Source organism: Acanthamoeba castellanii (genome assembly GCF_000313135.1).
Source record: "Acanthamoeba castellanii str. Neff unplaced genomic scaffold scf7180000084753, whole genome shotgun sequence".
Lineage (NCBI taxonomy): Eukaryota > Discosea > Longamoebia > Acanthamoebidae > Acanthamoeba > Acanthamoeba castellanii.
In genome coordinates, this window is record NW_004457538.1 from 6,312 (window position 1) to 25,652 (window position 19,341).

Consider the following 19,341-nt stretch of genomic DNA (forward strand, 5'->3'; position numbering starts at 1 on the left):
GCCCCGTAGATGTCGTAGATGTCCTCGAGATCCACCTCCCCGTTCTCGCACATCTGATACCACTTGGACCTCATCTTCTTGCTCATCATGTCCGCTATCTGCTCGGTGGTCGTAGTTGATGAAGAAGACGACGACGAAGAGGCGTAAAGAAGAAGAAGAAGAAAGGAAGGGTGACGTACGTCTTTGAACATCTTCTCGAAGTCGTCGAAGATGTCGCTCCGCTGTCGGTACCACCGGGAGAAGTCCTCGTGGCCCATGCCACCCATGCCGTACGCCGTGAAGTCGTCGGCGCGCCCGGTGCGGCCCGCCCTGGCACCGCCGGCCCCGTAGTTGGTGTAGTCGGATTGATGCGTGTACGACGTATACGTCGACGAGCTGCATACAGACATAATGTGTCAGTGTGTCGTGTGCCGTGTGCGGTGGTGGGAGAAGCGTGAGCTCGCACCTGCTTGAGCGCATTCGTCGCATGCCGTCGTACTCCTGTCTCTTCTTGGTGTCCCTCAAGATCTCATAAGCGCTCGTCGCCTCCACAAACTTCTTCTGGGCGTTGGGGTTCTCTTTGTTCATGTCCGGGTGGTACTCCTTCGCTTTCTGTACGGATCGGTGCGGGTTGTGTTGCACAAGACGAACACAAAAAAAGGTCAGCTTGAGCCAAGATAGACTTACAACGCTCTGATGTACCTTGTAGAACGCGGTTTTGATCTCCTCCTGCGATGCGGCGTCCTTGATCCCCAGAATGTTGTACAAGTCCTTGGAGTACATCTCGTGTCCCATCGCTGCGTCGACACACGACACACACGACACACACGACACACACGACACACACGACACACCATCGCACACGAAGGGATATGAGCGAACTCGACTACTGAGAGGAAGGACGAAGGTGGGGGGAAAAAACCGTAGGATCGGGTGTGGCCGCGCTCGGGGTTGCCTGCAGTCACGGCAGTGCGAGTCCAGGCCACGGACGAGCCGAACACGAGCAGTGACGGACGGCGGCGGCCTGACGTCGCGAACGACGCAGCTGGCCCACGGGCGTGTGACAACCACGCACACGGAGCTGCAGCGGAGCGGAAGCTGCGCCGGTGGTGCGGCAACAGTGTATATGATGGTCGCTCGCACGGCGCGATTGTGGGCAGCGAGAAAGCGGCGTTGCCGCCTCTGAATGATGAAATCGATTGGAGGATTCAATTCGAGGAAAATCGCGATGCTATGCTAAAAACATGAAATGTGCGAAAGCCACTTCTTCCAACGACAGTACCTCGTCGCATTGCCGAGCAAGTGCCCGCGAACCACGTCCGTCGCCGAACGCCTCATGCTCTCCTTACTCTCCTACTGTTGATGCAGGCAATGTCCGGAAAGAGAGAAATGCAATTTTTCTTTCGATTTATTTATGGGCCACGTCAGCAAAGCCAAAGAAGGACTGTACACCCGCTTGAGGAAGAGAAGCGTAGAGGAAAAGAAGCAGGAGAGGATCCACCGACTCAAGAGCGCGTTGGGACCTACAACACCGGCGGGATCTGATAGTAGGACAGCAGCCCGTTTCTGATGGTCAAGAGGCGGTGGGTGAGTGGAGGGAGTGGAACTGGAAACAAAGGTGACGGGCTTGTCGTACGAATCGGTAACGGCCAGGGCCGAGCTGTGCGAGAGAAACTCGCCCGAGGTCTTGTAGGACATGTTGTTTGGCAGCTGCGGCGGACACATGTTGTTGTGGCCCCTGCACAAGGTGTGGGTTACAGCCGAGTCACAAGAGCTGCGTTTGCTCGATAGAAGAGGCGCAGTGAGGCCGTACCAGACTTGAAAGCTGCGTGACTCTCCCACTTTCCAAAGCGTGACCTCGGGCACGCCAAACGTGGCGAACACGCCGCCACCGTCCACCTTGATCTCGCCGATCTGGCGCTGGTAGGGATCCTGCACAGCGGGCGACATGTCTTTAGCATCTTCGATCAGCAGCGCAAGCCACACGCGTAGCTCACCATACCTGGAATACTTGGGTGGTTCGCTGCATGCGCGTGTCGAAGGTGTGGATCTGCCCGTCACCTAAGGTCGGGGAGAGGGGGCGTAAGCATGATGTGCGTGTCGTGCATGTCGTGCGGCTGGGAGGGGGTTTACCGTAGCCGAGGAGGATGGTGTATTCATCGCAATATGCGTGAGTGTAGAGCTCGGGTTTGGTGGTGTTGTAGAGCAGAGACTGGCGCGCCCGGTCGCTCGCCGCATTCACGCCTCCCGAATCGGTGCGTATGTCGAAGATGTGGAGCGTGCCCGGATCGGTCGTGCACGAGGCCAACCACGGATCTGCACACCAAACACAGGTGCCGAGCGGGTGTCAGACTAGAAGAGTCGGGAGACGGATCACATGTGTGGCGGTTTCGGGGGACGTACTGGTCGGGTGCCACCCCACACTGCCCACCACTTCGCCGCACGGGTAGATGCTGTTCTCGCTGTGCTGCTGATCGGTGGTGATGTCCTCGCATAATCGACTGATGTCCGTCACTGTGTTGTGTTACGACAGGTAAATACGAAAGGGTCAGCGTGTCGGCCAAGAAAGAAGTAGCCGAGGTGAGTCGAACCAAACACGGAACCGTCGAAGCCGCCGGAGAGCAAGAGGTTTCGTTTCGCCGGCGAGACGGCAATCTCCCGTATAAAGTCCTGCAAGGAGAGAGCACAAATGAGGACGAATGAAATGCTGTCTCAGCCATGGTGCCATGGGCGGAGAGTTGGTGTACCTTGTGAAAAGGAGGAAAGTTGATGGTCGCGAGATCGGCGCGGGTGTGCTGCGGCAGGCGCATGAGAATGAGCGTGCTGGCGATGGCCACGATCATGAGCTGCTCGTCCACCCATTGTATGTCTCGCACGTGCTGAGATGGTGGCACCGCCACCGCCATGTGTAACATATGAGATGGGGCTTTGCTCGTCCACACAAGGGAGGTCTCACGTACATTGCTGATGGGCTGCGTCCAAACGTCCGGCGAGCCGTTCCTTGTCATCAGCTTCCCCGTGTTGGGATCCATTCTACCGAATATCAGATAGTTGCTCTTTGACCTGCACGCACAGTCCAGGAAAACGATCGTGGTGAGAAGGGCGTCTGATGTGCTCATGTGGTGGTCGAGAGGCCGCTGAGAGAGCGAATCCTACCGCTGGGGATGCTGTTCTTCGGTGCCGCAGAGGAAGCGGCCGCTGCCGTCTCGCGCAAAGGCTGGCCGCGACAGAGCGGGAATGATCGGCGCTGCGCGTGTAATCCGCCCATAGAACGAGCACCCAAGTCTTAGAAGACACGGTACACCGACTACGAGCGCACAGCTTTGGCATCGCGTACCGGATGCCCCGAGGGCGATGTCGAACAGGGGGATCACCTCTCGCGGCCTGAACTGCGCGACGGCTCCACCTCTCGACTCCGCTTCCACCTCGCCCATCATCATTCCCCCTGCACGCGCCCCACCACGATGAGCTTCGACCACACGAGCACCAGCAGTACATGGGCACCGTACCGACGTTCATGCGCATCCCGCCGCCCTGGAGCGGCATGTCAAAGTTGGGCATTGGGGTGGAGGGCAGGGGGTAGAGCGGGGCCAGGCTGGGGAGGCCGCCGCCACCACCGCCCGATGACGAAGACGTACTGCCCCCACCGGTGGGCAGGTGGGCGGGCAGCTGGGCGTGCAGCTGGCTGGCGGCGGCGTCAGAGGTCGAGTAGTAGTCGGGCTGTGCTGTAGCCGCTGCCCACATCGACTCCATGTCCTCTTGGTGCTGTTGTTGTTGCCGCTGTTGCTGCTCCTGGTGCATGGCCTGCCCTGGTAGGCCACTGAACGAGGACCTGTCCATTCCTGCAAAGAGGAAAGTTGCGTTATCGCTTTGTTGGAGACCTCACGCGTAGAAGACAGAGTTCGACATGCCCCCCCCCCTTTCACGTTCTCTTTCTACTTCACCGACATGGCAAGTGGAGGTTATTTGGTACTTTGGTTGGAGACTGCGGCACCTGGGACGCGAGCTCTTTGCAAATCCTCTGCAAATCACTTCTGGTCCTGTTGTTCGCGTGCTTTCTTCTTGTTATTGCCCTTCTTCCTTTCTCCCTTTCAAATGCGACCTCCTCAACCGCGTTCGTGCCAGGAGAGACGTTTGGGTGCTGGTAGCTATCTGGTGGTCGCCACCTCCAGTGCCCCTCTTGTTCAGCGCGCTCGCCCACGAAAGCCGACGGCTTTTCCAGTCCTCTCCCGAGCTATGCGCCATTGATGGTCAAAGGAAAAATGCCACAAATTATTCGAGATAACAATGTTAACATTATCAATAACTAATAATAAATTGGAAAATAAATCAAGAACGAGAAAAAGCTGTCAATAATAAATAGATTTATTAATGTTAGTGCGCAACCACACAATAAAAGGACTACCACCGATCGCGCAGGAGAGCTTCGACGTCGGGCGACGCCTTGATGATGCCCTCCCGGTGGTAGAGCGCAGCGTCGGCGGCGCCGGTGGTCGCGTCGGCCGGGCTGGGGTACTTGTAGTTGGCCATCAGGCTGGCCGACTCGCTCAGGCGCAGCGGTGCCAGGTCGGCCATCCAGTTGAGTCCGTGCACGTAGGCGCCATTGCCCAGATGGAAGTTGGCCACCTGCAATGGTTTTTACAATGCAACGCTAAGTACGACCAATAGGCTTGCTCGAGAGTGGTAAGGGCAGGTCACGCACGCGATCGAGGGCTTGGGTGGACCCATTGACGGCCCTTTCGGTGATGACATAGTGAGCGCACAGGCGCAGCATGAGCGGCTGCAGGGCCCCCACTACGCGCTCGTTCTCGAACCAACGATGATTCTCCAGCGCTTCCTGGAGAGAGCAGAGAATGGTGTGGTGTGAGTGCATTCGTTGTTGATGGTGCTGTGAAAAGGCTTCACGCACCACGAGCGCTTCCTGAGGCGGTACGGAAGAAGAGATGCCAAGCTCCTTTGCCACGACCTCTACCTTGGCTGGCAGCATCGCCTTGAGCCACGCTGTACGCACATGAACGGTCACCGTCTCAGTGGTGCAAGGATCCAAACGTGTTGATTACGTACCTTTCCGCTCGGCGAGCGATGGGCTGGAGGGGCTGGGCGAGGAAAGCGAGAGCCGAAGCCAAGGCATGAAGCCAGGAATAGGCGAGAGAGTGCTGAACTCCGTAAGGCCTGACGGGCCACGAACAGGGACAATCAGCTGCCTCACCAGTCCGGCACCAACCCTATCTCGGACTTGGCCGCACCTTTGTACTGTTGGTGGAGGTAACGCGATGTCCACTTGATGAGCTGGTGCGGCAGATCGACACCCTTGAGACCTACGAACACATGAAAGTGGTAAAGTTAGAAAAGCTGAGGCTTCGAGTCGGGTCGATCCGCGCTAGTGTCCGTACCGGGTTGAGTCGTCACAATCGAATAGAAGATGGCCGCTTTCGCTTCTTCGGGGTCCAGCCTCTGAGCTTCATCGAGGTAGATCTCCTGTTCACCCGAACAGAAGAAGCGTCTATTGAGGTGAAAATCATGATGATCTACACACCGAATCGTGTTCCAGTGCGTACCTTCATGGAGGTGGCAATCCTGGGCTCGAACGCGACGTTGATGTAAACGAGCGGTTCCTGGACGAGGATGCGCATTGTCCGTCAGGAATTCTCTCAACGGTGCCTTGCGGTGCAGGGAATTGACAGAGGCAGCACCTCGGGGAGCAGTGGATGGAAGAAGGCCCAGCACTTTCTGCCTTTGCCCAGCCGGGCTTTGAAGGCGTCGACTGAGGCCAACGGGTGGACGGACTCGGTGTCGACCACCTGCGAAAGAGTGTTGAGCGTTTCTCTTGGCGATCACACGTGTGACGTGCGGGAGACGCACCTTCTGGAGCACAGTGAGTGGTGAGGTGCGTTCGATTTGCGTCAGGAGGAGCGAATGCGGATCGAAGCGCTCGCTCAGCACATCCTTCAGTCCGTCCGCGATGGCGCGCAGCTCGTTCCTCAAGTGCTGCTCGTTCGGGTCGCGCGCGTGTCTGATCGTTTGCTGTTTGAACGGAGAAAAAGTGCGTGTCTTCATCAGCGCACTTGGCCACGCGCGGCACACCGTACGCAGGCGCTGTAGGTACCATCAAGGAGGCACGCAGGGCGACCAAGCCGCGCAGGCGCTCGCTTGGGTCTTTCGTCGCCGCCACGCTCGCCTGAGGCACAATACAGAGAGAAGGCAGCTGATGTGAGCCGCATCCTCGCAGGCAAGCCTGTCGCCTGGCCTGGACCAGAAGAAGAAGAAGGGAGGGAGGAGGGAGGAGGGCACCGAAGCGGACGAGAGCCGGGGGTGGGCTGGAAGCGAGGCGAGCCGGTGCAGCCACGGCGCCTCGTCGGCACCAGTGGCAGCTTGTGAGGAAAAAGCCCGCAAACAAGGCGCGAGCAAGCGCGAGCCCCCTCGCGGCGGCCGAGCCAACCTCAGAGAAGAACGGCAGCCACCCCACGCTCCCCTCCTCATCTCTTGTGTACAAATAAAATAAATAAAAAAATGAGCCAACTATTCCAAGCATTTGCCCTCCCTCGTGGCACCTTTCCTCCCATCAACGGCCGCACATGCGCTTGCGACGATACCGAAATCCCGTATGTTGCATCGGGAAGAGCCAGGGCCAAATAGCTGTGGTCAGCCGCTCGAACTGAAGTACGACGGGGCTCTTCCGCCGCGCCAACGGCTCCACTGTTGGGGCTCTCGGTGTTGCCCTTGGCCAAGGGGCAGCAGCCTTTCGTTCTTTTTTTGCGACGAAAGGAGCGAAGTGGAGACAGAAGAAGAAGAAGAAGGAGGGGAGCTTAGTTGGAGAAGAAAGGTAAAGAGTGAGCTCGACAGCTCAGACCTGGTCTTGATCCATTGAGCGCGCGAGGCCAACAGAGCACGCCCCCACCTGGTGTCGAGGGTTGATTTCGGTTAGATCTCGTGGTTGAATCCATCGGGAGGACGGGACTGCCCGAGATTGACGATGGAACAACAAACGGCGACGGTGGCGACGGGGGAGCGGGAGGAGCGAAACCTCCAATTCACATCCTCAGTCCCCATCCCGTACGTGTCGCCCGCCGTTTGGGCGATGATGGATCCGTCCTTGCTGGCGCCCTCGCTCAGCGTAGAAGCCCTCGAGAACAACCTGGGGGTATGCCAATCGCTTCATCTTGAACCACCCTTTCATCCACATCCATTTTTCTTTGCCCAACGCGATTCTCTGTCCAATAATTTGTTCATTGCAATCGTAATTCAACCATTTTGGTGCTAAAATCACGCTACACGAATTATTACGATTTGCAGCAAGTGCTGGCGGTGCTGTCGGCGGTGACGCAGCAGCTGCGACCCGACGAGCAGCTCTCCTTCGATGCCATCGTGGCGGAGCTGACCAAGCCCGAGCTGCTCCACCACGAACATCAGCACGTGCAGGGCCTCGTGCTCGACTGTCTGCGACAAGTCGTGCGCGTGTGTAAACTAGACAACTACACCAGTGACCACCTTCTTTCCCCATCCTCCTCAACCAACACAAGCCCGCAAGTGAGCTGCGACAACGAGGTATACGTCGCATGTGGTGTGTGTTTGTTGAAGTCTAACGCCAGATGGTTGCGATCATATCTATCGTCATGCGCTCACACTTTCCTGTGCTGTCTATTCTTTGGGCAGAGGCGAGAGCAGGACACCAGCAGCAGCCCGCAACCACCGAAGGCGAACACACCTCTGGAGAAGAATCGGGCACACGGCAAGGCCCTCGCGGTGGCGGGAAAGGGTGCGAACCGAAAAGAGCGGCGACGGGCGCAGCCCGAGATGGAGCACTGGCTCTCGGCGCCCGGCGAACTGGCCACCATCATCAAGTGCGTCATCAGTATCAGTGCTATTTGTGTTCTGTGATAGATGAGGAAGTCTGCACTGACCCTGCACGTTTCGTGCACTCTCTCTCTCTCTCTCTCTCTCTAGGAACAAGGACTGGTCACAGACACCCCTGGGTCCGCTCTCGCAATGGCCGCTTGCGCTCAAGATTGCGCTCACAGTGTGCCTCTGGTCCCGCTACTCAGTTGTACGTCGCAACTCTGCCACTGCCGAGGCTCTAGAGCCTTGTGCCCTCCTATTTACTCAACTGCCGTGTGTCGTGTCGTGTCGTGCTATGCGGCCATAATGTGTGAACCATCAGGTCCTTTTCTGGGGGCCAGAATACAGGGTGATCTACAATGACGGGTATCGACACACAATGGGCGACAAACACCCGGCATACCTTGGTATGTGTGCTTTCCGCGACACCTACACACACGCACACCACACACACACGACAACCGTGCTGAGTTGATCTACAACAACTTGACTCCTGCGCACAGGCACGCCCTATTCGGTGTGCTGGAGCACGATTTGGGAGCAGCAGAGGCCGTTGCTCGACGGCGTCACCTTTTCCAAGAAGGCCAACTGGATCGAAGACCAGCTGAATTGCGTGGACCGGTTTGGCTACCTTGAGGTGAGTCAACTAGCATCGTCCATCAACACATCACACCTTAACCGTTAATGATGTTTTAACAACTAAACCGCGCCTCTCTTCTTCGTTCTTCTTCGGTTCTTTTTGCAGGAGGCCTACTTCACCTTCTCCTACAGCCCTTTGTTCCTCGAGGACAACTCGGTCGGCGGCATCTTCTGTTCCTGCTCGGAGACCACGTCACGCGTCATTGGCGAGCGTCAGCTGCGGTACTACGGCTCTCGCACTCGCCAGGGAGCCCTGCCCCGCAATCAATCCATTCACTAACCGAACTGGCCGGGGGCAATCCGCACACAGAGCGCTGCGCGACCTGGCTGCTCGAGGAGCAGATGCAGAATCGGCCAAGGGTGCGCTACACATCACAGCCGAGGTCATCAGCTCATCGGGAAAGTACGCATCGCGTCCTACGCACGATCTGTACCTTGTTCTGGGCCGATTACTCACCTGATCGGGTACCCTCCCTCCTCCCGTGTGCGGTGGGTGGCCAGGTGGGACATCCCCTTTGCCAATTTGTACCTGCTCGACGAGGGCATGAAGCACGCGTTCCTGGAGGAAGTCGTCGGACGGCAGGAGAAGGGCTCCGTACTGTGCCCCTACATCGTCACCATCCCTCGACTAAGCCAGTCGTAAGTAGCCACACAACGACACACAACGACACACACGGCTCTGCTTGGCTGGTGGGTTGTCATGGCTAACTCTGCCCTCGCAGCAGCGACAGCGATGGGAGTAGTGGCAGCAGCAGCGCAGGTGAGGATCGAGAGGAGGAGCAGGGCGGGTTCTGGTGCGCCCTGTTTCACGAGGTCGTGACGACACGCACTTCGCAGTTCCTCGACCTCACCCAGTTCGGCGAGGAAGTGCCACTGTGTGTGGCTTGGGAAGATCGGCCCAGGTACTCACCGCTCTTGCACGACACCACACACGACACACACGACACACACTGCCACCGATGCGCTGACGTTGCTTTTGTCCAGGTCGTGTGTTATATTTCCGATGCTGTCGCAAACGGATGCGGACAAGGTGGTGGGGATTCTTGTAGCTGGCGTGAACCCACGACACGAGCTAGACGACAACTACCGGTACCCATTAATTTCGATTATTTATCTATTTATCTATCTATTATTTATTGAATTAAAAAAATAGCTAGGTTAAAAGAGATATATTTATGCATTGTGTGCTCACCACCATTTTAGGATATTTTACAATTTGTTCACCGGGCATGCCGCGTCGGCTGTGACCAATGCCATGGCGCGCGAGGAGGAACGAAAGCGAGCAGAGGTGCGCCCTCCTCTCTCCTGGCTCGAACCCATATTCTGCGCCACCCGACTGATACGAGCTGTTGTTGTGTGTTTCTGTACAGTCCTTGGCTGAGTTGGACCGAGCCAAGACCACCTTTTTCTCCAATATTTCGCACGAGTTCCGAACGCCACTCACGCTCATGCTCGGCCCTCTCGAGGTGCGTTCGCCGCTGTCTCCGCCTGTGTGCCCTCGGTGTCGCATGACACTTGCTTACCAGCAAACACGTGTGCGCACGCACGCACCACACACACACCACCACACAGGATCTGATGGACAGTGCCGAGCTGCAGCTCGAGAAGGAGCAGCTGATGCTCATTCATCGTAACGCGCTGCGACTGTACAAGCTGGTCAACTCACTGCTCGATTTCTCGCGCATCGAAGCTGGCCGGGCGCGCGCCGTCTTCGAGCCGGTCGACCTCAGCGCCTTCACCCAGGACCTCGCCTCAATTTTCCGCTCGGCCACCGAAAGGTAATCGCGCGTGCGCGTGCGCGTGTGTGCGTGTGCGTTGGTGCTGAAGGTCGAGTTTGCGAACACACAGAGCGGGGCTAGACCTGTTGGTGGATTGCTCGGAGCTGGAGCAGGCGGTCTACGTGGACAAGGACATGTGGGAGAAGATCGTGCTCAACCTGCTCTCCAACGCGCTCAAGTTCACCATGCACGGCTACATTCGCATCAGCACCAAGGCCATCTCCGGTACTCTTTCTTTCTTTCTTTCTTTCTTTCTTTCTTTCTTTCTTTCTTTCGACCTGTGCGCACGACACGACCAACGACACGCAACACACAACACACAACATAACACACAACAACCGCACGCATGCACTGTGTTGCCGTTTGACACGAATTTGTGCGCCACCGTCTGACATGTATATATATAGAAACGCACGCCGAGCTGGCGGTGCAGGATACGGGCATCGGCATTCCGTCCGAGGAGGTGCCCCTGTTGGGCAAACGTTTCCATCGCGTGCAGACGCCCGGCGGCCGCTCGCACGAGGGCACTGGCATAGGCACGTGCGCCGTCCCATCGCGTCGCATCCCACCACTTACCCCTCCCAAGCGCTGATCTTTCCTCTCACGCGTCCAACACACGTGTGCGACGCGGGGCTCACCAACGTACGACACGCACCTCACAGGTCTAGCCCTGGTCTTCGAGTTGGTGCGCCTCCACGGCGGCACCGTGTCGGTGGAAAGCAAATTGGGCAAGGGTACGCCCACCGAGCGCACACGCTGCGATTATGGGATCGCTCCAACAAGGGGATTGGTGGTGATTGGTTGTTCTTACGCCCCCTCCCCCAATCAGGCTCCACGTTTCGGGTGCGGCTTCCGTTTGGCACGCAGCACCTGCCGGCCAATCAGATCAAGCGCATCGTGCGGACCCTGCCCGCGGCCTTTGCGGCGTCCGCGAAGTACCCAGCCTCGCCTCGCCATCACCTCCCCGAGGGCGGCCAGCCGCAGCTGCCGCCGCACCAGCCGCAGCCGACGAATGCGAACGCGGACGAGTACGACACGTCGCTGGCCGACGCCCGCAACTACTCGAAGACGGCGTCGTGGTGGCTGCCCTCGATCCCGATCGCGGCCTCGTCGTCGTCGCGCAACAGCTCGTCGATGTCGTCGGCCTCGTCGTCGTCGTCGTCTTCGTCATCGTCATCGTCGGCCTCGTCGTCGCCCGTGCTGTCGCTGTCGTCGTCACCGTCGTCCTCGTCGCCGGAGATGCCGTCGTCGCCGCGATCGCGCACGGCCTCCACCTTCAGCGTGCTCTCCGACAAGCACAGCAAGCGGTCCAAAAAGAAAGTGCGCATTCCTCCACACATTCCTCCCGCACATTCCTCCGCCACATTCTTTGCCGACGGCTTCGTCGTTGCGTGACGTCAGCATGACCCACTCACGCCACCCAACCAATTGCAGAGAGGCAAGGACACCAAGGCGCGAGTGCTGCTGGTGGACGACAATTTTGATATGCGCGAATACGTCGCGCGACTACTGAGCACCAAGTACGAAGTCATCAGCGCCGCCAATGGTACGTCACCACTACCACCACCTCCTCTCGAAGCCACGCACTGCGACCATTGACAGGCTAACAATCGCCCGCATCCGCGCAGGTTTGGAAGCGCTGAGCGTGCTGCGATCCGGGCCGAATGCCATCGACCTAGTACTGACCGATGTCATGATGCCCTTCCTGGACGGTTTTTGGACTCCTCAAAGAGCTTCGGTACGACACACGACACACGACACACGACACACGACACACGACACACGACACACGACACACGACACACGACACACGACACACGACACACGACACACGACACACGACACACGACACACGACACACGACACACGACACACGACACACGACACACGACACACGACACACGACACACGACACACGACACACGACACACGACCCACGACCCACGACCCACGACCCACGACCCACGACCCACGACCCACGACCCACGACACACGACACACGACACACGACACTGATCATGGCACGATAGGTCGCGAGACGAGACGCGCATGTTGCCGGTGATTATGCTGTCGGCGCGAGCAGGCGAGGAGGCCAGCGCCGAGGGCCTGGCCGAGGGGGCCGACGACTACCTCATCAAGCCCTTCACCGCGCGCGAGCTGCTGTCCCGCGTGTCGTCGCACCTGCGGATGGCCCGCATGCGCATGGAGGCGGCCGACACCGAGCACACGCTGAGGATGGACGTGGCCGAGGGCAAGGAGCGGCTCGAGCGCATCCTGGCCTCGATCCAGGACGCCTTCGTGTCGCTCGACGCCCGGCTGCGCTACTCGTTCGTCAACACCAACGCCGCCTTACTTCTCGGCGCCAAGAAAGAGGGTATGTGCGTGTCGTGCGTGTCGTGCGTGTCGTGCGTGTCGTGCGTGTCTTAACGTGATGTGCGCGTGTCGTGTCGTACATTAGATATGGTGGGCCACAACGTGTGGCGATTCATGGTCGACACGGAGGACCGCGTGGTGCGACGCAACCTGGAGCGGGCGGTGAAGGAGAAGGTGGACCTCGTGTTCGACTATTACTACAACAACCGGGACCGCTGGTACGAGAGCCGGATTTATCCGGGAGCCGACGGAGGCGTCACGCTGTACACGATCGACGTCACCGCGCGAAAGAAGTCCGAGATCCGGCTCGGCCTTATGTCCCAGGTCGGTCGGTTGCTGTCGGCCAGCGTCGACAGCCATCTGCCCTCGCTGCTCTCCGGCGCTCTCAAGATCATCGCAGGTACCAACCACAGCCAATACAACCGACCACGCGCGGCTGCCTGCGTTGTTGAGACTATTCAAAAAACTAAGTTCACGCACCCGCGCTGCTATGACAGGTTCGGTGGTGGCGGACTGGTGCATTCTCGACGTGGTCGCCGAGAACAACACCCTACAGCGCATCGCCACGCCCCAGGCCGCCACCCAGCTCTGGCAGCTGCACAAGCTCCCATCGCCAGCAGCGGGGGACAAGGGCAAGAGGGTGACGGGCGGCAAGAAGTACTTCAAGGAGCTGGAGCTGTGCAACGGAGAGCGCGTGGGGATCGAGTGCGGGTTGCCCAACCCCGACGACTTCTTCGTGTGCTACCTCGAAGGCCGCGGCAAGATCTTCGGCTGCTGGCTCTTCGCCCGACACCCGTTCCTTCAGTCTGGCTTCCACGTACCTTCTTCCTCTCGTGCGGTTGTGTCGTGTGCGGTTGTATGTCGCGTGTGTCGCGTGTCATGTGTCGTGTGCGGTTGTGTGTTGTGTGCGGTTGTGTGCGGTGTGACTCAAAAATGTGAGTGCAGCACGAGGACATTGCGACGGGCGAGGAGCTGGCGCGACGAGCGTCGATGGCGATTGACAACGCGCGCCTGTATCATGAGGCCGAGAGGGCGAACCACGCCAAGGACCACTTCCTCGCGGCCCTCTCCCACGAACTCCGCACACCGCTCACGCCCGCGCTCCTGCTTTCCGAGTCCCTCCTCGGTCCGTACCGCGCCACCTTAACCATCAAACTCTTTGGGGGCGTTCAATTTACTTTGAAATGCATGGAATGCGTGTGCCTATATTTGCGCAGGAGAGGGACTGCCGCCACAGGCCGAAGAGAATGTGCGGATGATCCACGAGTCGGTGGAGCTGGAGGTGCAGCTCATCGACGACCTGCTCGACCTCACCAAGATCTCGCGGTACCTCGACACAACACTCGCATTGATGGCTACACTATATTCACGTGTTGTGTGTGTGTGTGTGGTACAGGAACAAATTGGAGCTACACTTGCAAGAGGTGGTGGCGCACGAGCTGTTGAGTCGCACGCTGCAGATCGTGGGACACGAGATCAAGCTCAAGAAGCTCCACGTCTCTACCGACTTCGCCGCCACCATCGACCGACTCAACGCCGATCCCGCACGGTACATCCCCCCCCCGGTGCCCGCCAGACGCATTTCACCTGACCTCTTCGTGTGCTGTGTGCGGCGTGTGCGGCGACGATGTAGGCTGCAGCAGGTGTTTTGGAACATCACGAAGAACGCGATCAAATTCACGCCGGAGGGCGGCGCCATCGCGATCCGCACGCGCAACTACGAGGCCGTAGACGACGACGCCGTGCCCTCGGAGAAGGAGAAGAAAAAGAATGAAATGATTCAGGAAATGCGGAAGCGAATCCAGCCCCACGGCACGTGCGGCGGCGGCGGCGGCGGCGGTAAAGAGAAGGAGGCCAGGGAGGCTAAGGAAGCGAAGCGGCGGCTCATGCTCGCCGTCGAGATCATGGACACGGGCATCGGCATCGAGGACCACGTCTTGCCGCACCTCTTCCGCGCCTTCGAGCAGGGCGACGCCTCCATCACCGTGCGCTTCGGCGGCCTCGGCCTCGGCCTCTCCATCTCACGGTACCACACACGACACGACACGACACACGCTGTGATGCTCACCCATGCGTGAATGGGGGGGGGAGCAGATCGCTGGTGGAGATGCACCAGGGCACGCTGAGCGCGGCAAGCCAGGGCAAGAACAAGGGCGCCACCTTCACCATCCACCTCCCAGTCGTACGGCCCGCCGCCTCCTTTCATTCTCTAGCGATTCCTAACCGACTCTGTGTACCGCGCAGTTCAAGGGCGGGGCGCTGCCGTCGCCGACGGGTCGCACTTCGCTGGGCTCGGCGGAGATCAAGCTGCTCACTCCGTCCTCCTCCTCCTCCTCTTCATCATCGTCTTCGTCGTCGCCGTTGGCTTCGGCTTCGTCGTCACGCGCCTCTTCCCCAGTGCCGAGTCTCGCCGACGCCGCTGTCGCTGTCGGGCTTGTCTCTGCCTCTAGCGGGGGGAGTGTCGACAACGTCAGCCAACTCAAATCGAGCTATTCTGTCGACAGCATCAGCAGCGGCGGCGAAAGCAGCGGTTTCTCCCCGCTCTCGTCCTCCTCGTCCCTGCCCACCGTCATCCCGGCCTCCAACTCCTTCTCGCCGCCCACCTCCCCGCGTGGCGCCGCCGGCTCGCCCGGCCCACCGCCGCCACGCGACCTCAAGGTACACCCAACGCCAGCCCTGGCGACACCCATTCGGCATTGCTTGGGCTCACGCAGTGGTGGTGGTGGGCCGACAACAATGGCAGGTGCTGCTGGTCGAGGACAACAAGAGCACGCTGGTGATCATGTCGCGGCTGCTGCGCCAGAAGCTGAACTACGACGTGGTGGTGGCCTCGAGCGTGGGCGACGCCCTGCGCGCGGCGGACGAGGCCCGGGGCGAGTTCGACCTGGTCATCAGCGACATCGGCCTGCCCGACGGCACGGGCCTCCAGCTCATGACCACCCTCAAGGCCAAGTACAACCTCAAGGTACCCCCAGTCGTGTCGTGTTGTTGGTCATTGATCGTGTCGTGGTGCATGTTGCGTGTTGCGTCGTGTGCGGTGATGCGTGTGCGGTGATGTGTGTGCGGTGTGTGCTCACGACATGTGGTGCGCTTGCAGGGTATTGCGCTGTCGGGCTACGGCATGGACGAGGACGTGCAGCGGAGCGCCGACGCGGGGTTCGAGCTGCACTTGACCAAGCCAGTGCACTTTGCCTCCCTCTTGGCGGCCATCCACGCCCTTCATCACCACCAGCCGCCGTCGGCGGGCAACCCTCAGCCTACTGATGACCCTCCCTTCCCATCGGATCACGTGTAATAAACGCAGAGTGTTTTTTTTTATTTGTTTTACATGTATCTCTAATTTATTTATTTTTTAACATTTAAAATTGGAGTTTTTGCTCCGCCTACAGGCCGGCAGCTCGCGGCGCTCAAGTGGGCGCGGACCAACTGCCCGTGGGACGAGGAGACATGTGCCGCGGGTGGCCATCTCACGAGATGTGCTGTCCACATAATTTAAAATAAAATAGTAAAAAAAGAAAAGGAAAACGAAAAACGAAACACAGATCAGAAGCAACGAGGCTCCTGCGAAGATGCTGGAGCGCCTTTCCTTGACCAACAATGCCGCCAAGTTCCCTCAGAAATGGTAGGCCATCATCAGCATCTTTGCATGGTGGTTGCTGCTGCGAGTAAAAAAAAATATGGCTTGTGCGATTCATCATTTATTGTCTTGTGTAGAATGCCATGGGCAAGGCAGATGAGCTTTTCATCGTGTTTTTTAATAGGATTAATCTTTATTTCTGGGGGCCAGCTCGATTCAGCTGAAGCTGGCCATCAATCGTATGCGATTGCACCGCACGAAGAAGCTCGAGGAGGGAAACCGCCACAAAAAGCAGATCGCCGACCTCCTGGCCACCGACAAGGAACAGCTGGCACGCGTCAAGGTCCCTCCCTCCCACCCGCATGCCCCTTGGTCGCAACCGCGCTTGACTGTGTGTTGTTGTTGTCGTTGCGCTGATGATGATGATGGATGGTGGTGATGGATGATGGCACTGGTGGCGGCACGTGTGTGTGTGCAGACGGTGTCGGTCATTTTCGAGGACTACATGATCGAGGCGCTCAACATGGTGGAGGTCTACTGCGAGACCATCGTCTCCCGCGCGCAGCTTCTCTCTGCACAGAAGTAAGAGACACTCGTGTTCTGTGCCGTGCGTGTCGTGCGCGCGCTCGTGCGTCGTGGCGAGATCAAACTGACGTGGTCGCAACGCGTGCGTGTGTGCGTGCGTGCGTGTGTGCGTGTGCGTGTGTAGGACGTGTCCTCTTGAGCTGAAGGATGCCGTCTGCAACATTATCTACTGCGCGCCCTATCTGGCCATGGAGGAACTGACCAAGGTTGGTTTATATTTATTTATTTATTCAATTATTTATTGAATTTGCATAAATAAATAAATAAATATAAATAAATAAATGAAATAATGCTAATTGCTGTTTTTCGCTGCAGTTGCGTAAGGCGTTCATCAAGCGCTACGGGAAGGACTTTCCGATGGACTGTGAGCGCAACGGGTACCTCAACGAGAAGCTCATCTCGCGGCTGCAGCACAACCCGCCCGACGAGGCCCTCATCAACTACTACCTCTCCGCCATCGCCAAGAAGCACAACATCGACTGGGAAGTCCCTGTACGTTCTTTTCCTCCCCCGCTTCCCCCTTCACTCTTTTTACTCTTCGTTTTCGCTCTTCGCGCTCTTCGTTCTTTTGTTTCCTGATGTATGTCGTTGGTCGCGCGTGTGTCGTGTCGTGTCGTGTCGTGTCGTGTCGTGTCGTGTCTGCAGGTGGGAATGCTCCCGACGTCGATTCTCACGCCACAGCCGGGCGCGCAGCAGCCGCAGTTCCCGACCTACGGCTACCCGCCCATGTCCGGCCAGCCGGGCGCACAGGGGCCGCCGCCCACCTCGCCGCCCCAGCCCCACCACGCCCCGCCCTCCGCCGTCTACTACCCCGCGCCCGGCCAGTTCCCCGCGTCCCCATCTTCGCCCACCTTCCCTCCCGCCCACTTCACTCAAGGTGCCCCCGACCCCCCGCGCGCGTGTCGTGTGCGGTGCGTGCGGCAACTAAATGTTTCTTGTGTGTGTGTGTGTGTGTATGTATGTGTGTGTGTGTGTGTGTGTGTGTGAGACAGGTGGAATGCAGCAGGGCGGCATGTCGCAGGGGACCAGCGCCATTCCGAGCGCGGACTCGGTGGACGACCTCGAGGCCCGCTTCCGCGCGCTGTCGGGCCAGCCGGGCGGCGGCGATGGCGGTGGCGGCGGTAATCTGCAGTCGCTCCAGCACGGCGCGGTGGTGCAGAACTCGCAGCCCATGCCCGACTTCCTGGACGAGCTCGACTCGATGTGGAAGCAGTCGGCCTCGGCCGCGCGCGCGGTCGAGCCCGCGCTGGCCCGCGTCGACGCGGCGCTGGCCGAACTCGAGGCCTCGGCCCGGTCCGTCGGCGCCGGCAAGCTGCTCGCCCGCAGCGCCGTGCCGCCGACCAACGGTAACGACCCACCCCCGGCCTCTAACCTTCACGCACGACCCGACACGACCAACGACACGCCACTCGCACACAATAACGCGTGTGTTGTGTCGTGTCATGTGTGTCGTGTGCGATGATAGATGAGGCGGCGGCAGCGCTGGCGGCGGCAGTGGAAGCGCTGCGGCAGGCGACGTCCGGGCTGTCGTCGGAGGCGGCCAACGGACGGCCGATCGGCGACAAGGCCCTGACGCTCGCGCAGGCCCTCGCGCGCCTGTCCGACCTCTCCGTCGAAGCCGCCGCTCAGCTCGCCAGCGTCGATGCCCAGGTGCTCCCCACCCCCACCCGCCCCCATCGCCTCGCGCCTTGCTTCGCTCACGTGTGCGGTCGTGCATGTGCGGCCATGTGTGCGTGTGCGGCTGTTAGGCGTCGGCACTGCGTGCGGTCCGCGCGTCGCTGGAGTCGGGCCGCGTGCTACTGGCCGCGGCCGAGGCCACCGGGGCGTCGCCCCACGACCCCTCCCTGCGCGACCGGCTGGGCCAGGCCTCGGCCGGCGTCGCCGCCGCAGTCAAGTCCCTCTTCGCCATCCACCAGCAGGCCCGGCAGCAGCAGCAGCAACCCGCCCCGCAACCCTCCGCCTCCTCCTCATCATCCGGTACACCGCACACGCACAACCACACCGCACCCACCGCACACAACTCATTGCGCGTGTGCGTGCGGTTTCAGCGGACGAGGCGGCGCGTGCGGAGATCATGAAGGCGGCGCAGGCGCTGATCGCGGCGGCCACGCAGCTGCACGAGACCTCCACGGGCGCCGCGCCGCGCAAGCCGCCTGCGGGTCCGAAGACCGGCGGGTGGGAGGACCTGGCCTACGATCTGGGCGGCCTCCCGCCGGGTCTCATCCCGCCGGCCCAGCACATCGCCGGCGCCGCGGGCGCGCTGCTGGCCGCCGCGGCCGAGTGCCAGGCCGAGCGGGTGCAGGCCATGTCAACAGGGCCGCACTACCACGCTGACCCGGCCTGGACGAACGGCCTCGTCTCGGCCAGCCGCGCCGTCACCTCCACCACCTTCCATGCCCTCAGGTACGGCACGACACGACACACACACCGCACACACCGCACACGGACCACCGCATATGCGGCTGACGTGATCGCGCGCGGGTGGTAGATTGGCGGTGGCGGTGGGCAAGGGCGAGGCGGACCTGCCCACGCTGCAGGCGGCGCTCCGCGCAGAGTCAGCTGCCAGTGCCCAGC

General features: G+C 59.7%; 7 protein-coding genes across 7 annotated transcripts in view; 3 read left to right on the top strand and 4 right to left on the bottom strand.

Annotated features, from left to right (window-relative positions):
* The window catches only part of ACA1_197330 (DnaJ domain containing protein), a gene marked incomplete at both ends in the record, with an annotated part of 1,877 nt that extends 560 nt beyond the window's left edge, over positions 1-1,317 (bottom strand). The window contains 7 exons of the mRNA XM_004341627.1: positions 36-98; positions 180-375; positions 446-591; positions 682-776; positions 902-1,003; positions 1,055-1,161; positions 1,262-1,317. Of these exons, the coding sequence (XP_004341675.1) occupies positions 36-98; positions 180-375; positions 446-591; positions 682-776; positions 902-1,003; positions 1,055-1,161; positions 1,262-1,317 (765 nt within the window). The remainder of the gene's footprint in view (positions 1-35; positions 99-179; positions 376-445; positions 592-681; positions 777-901; positions 1,004-1,054; positions 1,162-1,261) is intronic.
* A 185-nt stretch (positions 1,318-1,502) lies between these two features.
* ACA1_197440 (G-protein beta WD-40 repeat domain containing protein) lies at positions 1,503-3,732 on the bottom strand (the record flags this gene model as incomplete). Its single annotated transcript, XM_004341628.1, has 12 exons — positions 1,503-1,545; positions 1,616-1,717; positions 1,793-1,911; positions 1,982-2,040; positions 2,113-2,295; positions 2,383-2,493; positions 2,571-2,649; positions 2,727-2,858; positions 2,940-3,042; positions 3,136-3,226; positions 3,317-3,424; positions 3,489-3,732. The coding sequence occupies 12 exons, from the start codon at positions 3,730-3,732 to the stop codon at positions 1,503-1,505; spliced, it is 1,374 nt and encodes a 457-aa protein (XP_004341676.1).
* A 648-nt stretch (positions 3,733-4,380) lies between these two features.
* Positions 4,381-5,612, bottom strand: ACA1_197450 (Malonyl-CoA decarboxylase; the record flags this gene model as incomplete). The annotated part of the gene is made up of 7 exons (XM_004341629.1): positions 4,381-4,605; positions 4,682-4,816; positions 4,889-4,980; positions 5,044-5,151; positions 5,226-5,297; positions 5,373-5,457; positions 5,538-5,612. 7 exons carry the CDS (start codon positions 5,610-5,612, stop codon positions 4,381-4,383), a joined length of 792 nt encoding a protein of 263 aa, XP_004341677.1.
* An 18-nt stretch (positions 5,613-5,630) lies between these two features.
* On the bottom strand, positions 5,631-6,200 carry ACA1_197460 (uncharacterized protein; the record flags this gene model as incomplete). The annotated part of the gene is made up of 3 exons (XM_004341630.1): positions 5,631-5,780; positions 5,842-6,003; positions 6,069-6,200. 3 exons carry the CDS (start codon positions 6,198-6,200, stop codon positions 5,631-5,633), a joined length of 444 nt encoding a protein of 147 aa, XP_004341678.1.
* A 752-nt stretch (positions 6,201-6,952) lies between these two features.
* ACA1_197470 (ATPase/histidine kinase/DNA gyrase B/HSP90 domain containing protein) lies at positions 6,953-13,606 on the top strand (the record flags this gene model as incomplete). Its single annotated transcript, XM_004341631.1, has 23 exons — positions 6,953-7,120; positions 7,273-7,428; positions 7,633-7,820; positions 7,924-8,063; positions 8,319-8,452; positions 8,561-8,676; positions 8,765-8,857; positions 8,956-9,093; positions 9,177-9,356; positions 9,439-9,543; positions 9,658-9,742; positions 9,825-9,920; positions 10,027-10,232; positions 10,303-10,457; positions 10,640-10,714; positions 10,895-10,966; positions 11,062-11,552; positions 11,667-11,778; positions 11,861-11,970; positions 12,263-12,606; positions 12,691-13,005; positions 13,103-13,422; positions 13,551-13,606. 23 exons carry the CDS (start codon positions 6,953-6,955, stop codon positions 13,604-13,606), a joined length of 3,855 nt encoding a protein of 1,284 aa, XP_004341679.1.
* A 218-nt stretch (positions 13,607-13,824) lies between these two features.
* ACA1_197480 (ATPase/histidine kinase/DNA gyrase B/HSP90 domain containing protein) lies at positions 13,825-15,900 on the top strand (the record flags this gene model as incomplete). The annotated part of the gene is made up of 8 exons (XM_004341632.1): positions 13,825-13,931; positions 14,002-14,154; positions 14,239-14,631; positions 14,700-14,787; positions 14,850-14,923; positions 15,080-15,263; positions 15,349-15,570; positions 15,703-15,900. Coding segments are annotated over 8 exons (1,419 nt in total), but the record flags the coding sequence as incomplete, so codon positions are not given.
* A 274-nt stretch (positions 15,901-16,174) lies between these two features.
* ACA1_197490 (uncharacterized protein) overlaps positions 16,175-19,341 on the top strand; it is a gene marked incomplete at both ends in the record, with an annotated part of 3,559 nt that continues 392 nt past the window's right edge. Inside the window, 11 exons of the mRNA XM_004341633.1 lie at positions 16,175-16,227; positions 16,393-16,525; positions 16,661-16,764; positions 16,892-16,973; positions 17,083-17,259; positions 17,413-17,644; positions 17,760-18,113; positions 18,233-18,417; positions 18,516-18,744; positions 18,816-19,170; positions 19,256-19,332. Coding sequence (XP_004341681.1) covers positions 16,175-16,227; positions 16,393-16,525; positions 16,661-16,764; positions 16,892-16,973; positions 17,083-17,259; positions 17,413-17,644; positions 17,760-18,113; positions 18,233-18,417; positions 18,516-18,744; positions 18,816-19,170; positions 19,256-19,332 — 1,981 coding nt within the window. The remainder of the gene's footprint in view (positions 16,228-16,392; positions 16,526-16,660; positions 16,765-16,891; positions 16,974-17,082; positions 17,260-17,412; positions 17,645-17,759; positions 18,114-18,232; positions 18,418-18,515; positions 18,745-18,815; positions 19,171-19,255; positions 19,333-19,341) is intronic.